General features: G+C 37.5%; 1 protein-coding gene across 2 annotated transcripts in view; it reads left to right on the top strand.

Annotated features, from left to right (window-relative positions):
* Positions 1–3,822, top strand: part of TRA2B (transformer 2 beta homolog) — a 23,870-nt gene extending 20,048 nt beyond the window's left edge. Inside the window, exons 8-9 of one of the 2 annotated variants that reach the window (XM_019668996.1) lie at positions 734–807; positions 1,365–3,822. In XM_019668996.1, the coding sequence (XP_019524541.1) occupies positions 734–807; positions 1,365–1,375 (85 nt within the window). In that variant the 3' untranslated portion in view covers positions 1,376–3,822. The remainder of the gene's footprint in view (positions 1–733; positions 808–1,364) is intronic. The other variant, XM_019669002.1, reaches the window with a different exon arrangement.
* Positions 3,823–4,204: the final 382 nt, after the last annotated feature.

Below are 4,204 nucleotides of genomic sequence, written 5' to 3'. Positions count from 1 at the left end.
GGCACCATCATTGTGCTCTTCCCAGGCGAGGCAGATCAGTCGCCGGCTTCTGGACGGCCACTCACTGCGGCTGTTGGCTGCTCACACTGGCTGCACACGGTAGCCCATGGCAACCCACTGCAACAGTGGCTGCAGCCTACGCTGTCGCCAGTGACTCACGGCAGCCCAGCTCCAGGTTGAGCTGTTGTTCAGTATCTTAGCTGTGGAGGGCAGTGTCACCGGCCCTCATATGTGGGATCCAAACCAGGGCCCTTTGGCGTCCCAAGCCAGTTCTTAACCATCATGCCACTTGGCTGGCCCTTCTTGTTTTTTTAATGAGCATCAGAATAAGCAGTGAACACTCAAAAGTCAGTCAAACAAAATGAAACCACTTTGCACTAGTGAAATTTGTTTTGGGTGTTCATGAGGGTGTGGTTAGAATTAGTAGAAAAGAATATTTTTTGTTTAATATTTTAATAGAATTTAAAATGGGTTAGATGAACAATTGATGAAATAAATATAGCAGAGTATTTTGACCTTGATAGTTTGAGTGATTATTTGGTACTGGGCCTATACTGTATTTCATTCTCAGGACTAAAACAGACCTTGAAATCCCGTGACTAATAACGTTTTTCATGGTCAGTGATGGCCTTCTAGTTTTAGAAACTGATAAGGGGGTTGTGTGTAATCTTTATGTGTCGTTTAGTCTAATTGTGATCTGTGGAGCCTTAGACGATCTTGACTTTGTTTACAGAAGGCGGTCACCTTCTCCTTACTATAGTCGTGGAGGATACAGATCACGTTCCAGATCTCGATCATACTCACCTCGTAAGTTTTTGTCTTGATGTGATTTAATTTATATATTATAATAGTATGGCTTGCCCTGGCTTACCAAACCATAGCAGAGTAACTATTTCTTTTGCAGAAAAGGGGTTGGTTCTTAAGTAGTTTTATCTACATTATATGTTTATATACATACAGGCCCCCCATTTTATGTGTAGGGTTCCAGAAAGTGTATGAAAACAACCCTTGGAATCTTATTCTTGTTGCTAATTAAAATAGCAAATGCATAGTACATTGTCTCCATTTGTAGCTTTTCTTTATAAGGACTCCTTGCAATTTTTGTATAGCTTGGGAACATCTGTGTAACTTAAAACCTTAGCTCTTAGATTGAGTTATACTTCCCAACTATTTATATTGTTTCACTTGGTTCTCTCATTTCTAGTGTAACTCTTATGTGAAGGTCTTCCTCTATTTTCACAGAAGAAAATCTGGTACATAAGAATACTCTAATGTCAGAACAGTCTAAAATTCTCACCATTTAAAGTATACTTGAAATCAGTTCTCTCAGTATTGATGCATATTTATACTTTTTTTCTTCCCAGGTCGCTATTAAAGCATGAAGTTGACTTTCTGAAACCTGCCCTAGAGTTGGGATATTGTTTGTGGACAATATTTTTTATTGTCTCCTGTTTAAAAAGTGAACAGTGCCTAGTGAAGTTAGGTGACTTTTACACCTTTTATGATGACTACTTTTGGTGGAGTTGAAATGCTGTTCTCATTCTGCATTTGTGTAGTTCGGTGCTTTGTTCAAAGTTAAGTGTTTTCAGAAAAGTATGTTTTGCATGTATTTTTTTACAGTCTAAATTTTGACTGCTGAGAAGTTTCTATTGTACAAAACTTCATTTAAAAGGTTTTTCTACTGAATCCAGGGTATTCTGAAGATCGAAGCCTGTGTGTAAAATGCTACCAAATGGCAAAAAGCAACAATAAAGTTTGATTTTTACTTTCTTTCTAACATCAGTGGTTAGCAGAACTATTCAGATTAGGTTGTTAGTAGTAAATTTCAAAACAAAAATGCCCGTTTTCCTCCAGTCCATGAAACATACCATACTTAATATACTTGCAATTACGTGTTAAAAAATTATGCTCTGTAACTCAGTACTGCTAGTATTAGAACTAAAGATCTTTCAATACAGCAAATGCTTAATGCTTATATAATTGTGGATTTTTCAGCCTTTATGTAATCTGTATTATAGCAGGGAGTAAGAAAAGAGTTAACACAATGTAAGCCTTAAAAAGGCTATACCTTAAAGCTGTTATAAGGGGATAATGGTATTTCAACTGATTATCAGCAAATGACATTACATTCCACCATAAATGTACTCTCATTCTAGCTTTTAGACTATGAAAAAACTGGGTGCTTCAGAGTTTGGGGAAAAAGAAGGGAACACTACTGTGTTGTGGGTGAACTGAAGACTGCCTGTTCATTTTTTAAATATTATTTTCAGGTCCTTTGCTTACCAGAGGAGGCCCAATTTCGCTCAAATGTTTTGAGAACTGTGTTAAATAAACGCAAATGAAAAGAGTAAAAGGCTGGTACAACTCAGTTTACAAAGAAGGTTTTGTTTATTTTAACCTTACTTTATAATTAAGAGTTATTTTATAGTTTTTAGTCCCTTGTGCAGTACCCTTTGGACTGAGTATATTCTTTGTGCTGGTTTAAAAAACATATATTCCTGGAGTTAGTAACTACTAGGTATTATAGTGATCATCTCCATTTGGGGATGACATTGTATTAAATAACTCCACTCTTCACACTTGCCCTAATGGTGCCTGAGATGCATGTTCTCAGTATTGTTTCCTCTGAATTTCAGTTATTTTTCATGGCCAATTCTAGGGAAATTGCTACGGGCAGGTGATTTAATTTTGTTGGCCTACTGGCCTTTATAGTGCAGACATATCTCAGATATTGCATGTTTGGTTCCAGACTATCACAGTCAACTGAGTCACATAAATTTTTATTTCCCACTGCATTATAAGTTATGTTTATACTATATAGTCTATTACAAAGTTATGCAATAGCATTTTCTTTAAAAATTATATAACCTTAATTTTAAAATACTTTATTGCTTAACAGAAGTCTAACCATCTGAGCCTTCAAGTCCTTATCTTTTTGCTGGTGGTGGGTCTTGTCAATAGTGGTGAATACACGGTATCTGCAAAAACACAAAACAAGGTTTGTCTGTACTTAGATATTTAGTAAGCACTTCACAAATACTCATTTAAGTCTGTAGCAATCATAATGTAGTTATTTACCTTAAACAGTAGCTACTAAAGGAGCAATGCCAAGATCAGAACCTGGGCGGTCTCAGTCCACAGTTAGTACTCTGAATTATGATACCATTCTCCCTCTAATCTGGGTAACTGGATGATCGAAAATATTGGTAATGTAGCATAGACAGCGTTTGCAAGGTCTTGTCAAATTTACTGGATGTAGTGTCTCATGTATGCCTCATATTTTGGGGAGCTGTTATATATACATAAAATTCTATACCTGCATGTTTGTGTTTCCAGTAAGCATCTGGAACTACATTCCTGTTTTTCAAATATATTCTCAAACAGTTTTGGAATAAGAATTGGTCCCTCAACATGGTTATACAAGTTGAGTTTTACAATGTGGTCCAAAAGGAGTTGGATTATAAGAGATAGATTAAAGGTTGAGAAGCCTAGTTTTTTAGTGATGGAGTGTATATGAAGGAACCATGGTACTGCTTACATGTGTCTTGCTTACAGAAAGGGTCAGCCAGCACCACTGTAGTGGGGATGGGAGCAGTGATATCTGTCATAGGTCTCACTGACTGAGCTGCCCTATGCCCTAGCCAAAGACCCGCCTCTTCGTGCATTAAAGATTTCCCAGCCCTCTAATTAGCCCAGGATATAAGCACAACTTTGGAAAAAAAACAACCAGGCCTAATTAATGCGTCACAGAAGATGTTGGCTTCCAACTAACCTAATGCATGTAAGTCACCATTAGCTTGTCAATAAAAAGTTTATTTTAAAGCTAGTGTCAGTTGAATTTCCTAACTTTTGGATCTGGAAGAAATTTCACTCATTACAGATTGCTACCAAGAGGGTGTTAGAAGCAGCAGACCTTGAAGAAAATTTGGAACTTGGCCAGGTTGAAACGGCTGTAGAATGATGAGACCCCTTTCCTATTCGGGGTAGGAAGAGCAGGTAGTAGGTTCATGCGCTGTGCTGCCTGTGGCATCTGGTTCCATGAAGAGAAGCTTTGTAGTCGTAGTCCCTTGGGTTAACTGCTGTCACAGGTGAACTTAAATGGACAAAGAATGTCAGAAACATGGGAGAGAATTGAGATAATTTAGCGATAGGATAAATTTAATTAGTCTTGAAATAATTGCCTGAAAGCAAAAGAACCCAGGAA

Source organism: Hipposideros armiger, unplaced genomic scaffold, assembly GCF_001890085.2.
Source record: "Hipposideros armiger isolate ML-2016 unplaced genomic scaffold, ASM189008v1 scaffold_14, whole genome shotgun sequence".
In the NCBI taxonomy this organism is placed as follows: Eukaryota; Metazoa; Chordata; class Mammalia; order Chiroptera; family Hipposideridae; genus Hipposideros; species Hipposideros armiger.
Note: the sequence above shows the minus strand (reverse complement) of the source record. Positions and strands in the feature narration are given on the sequence as shown.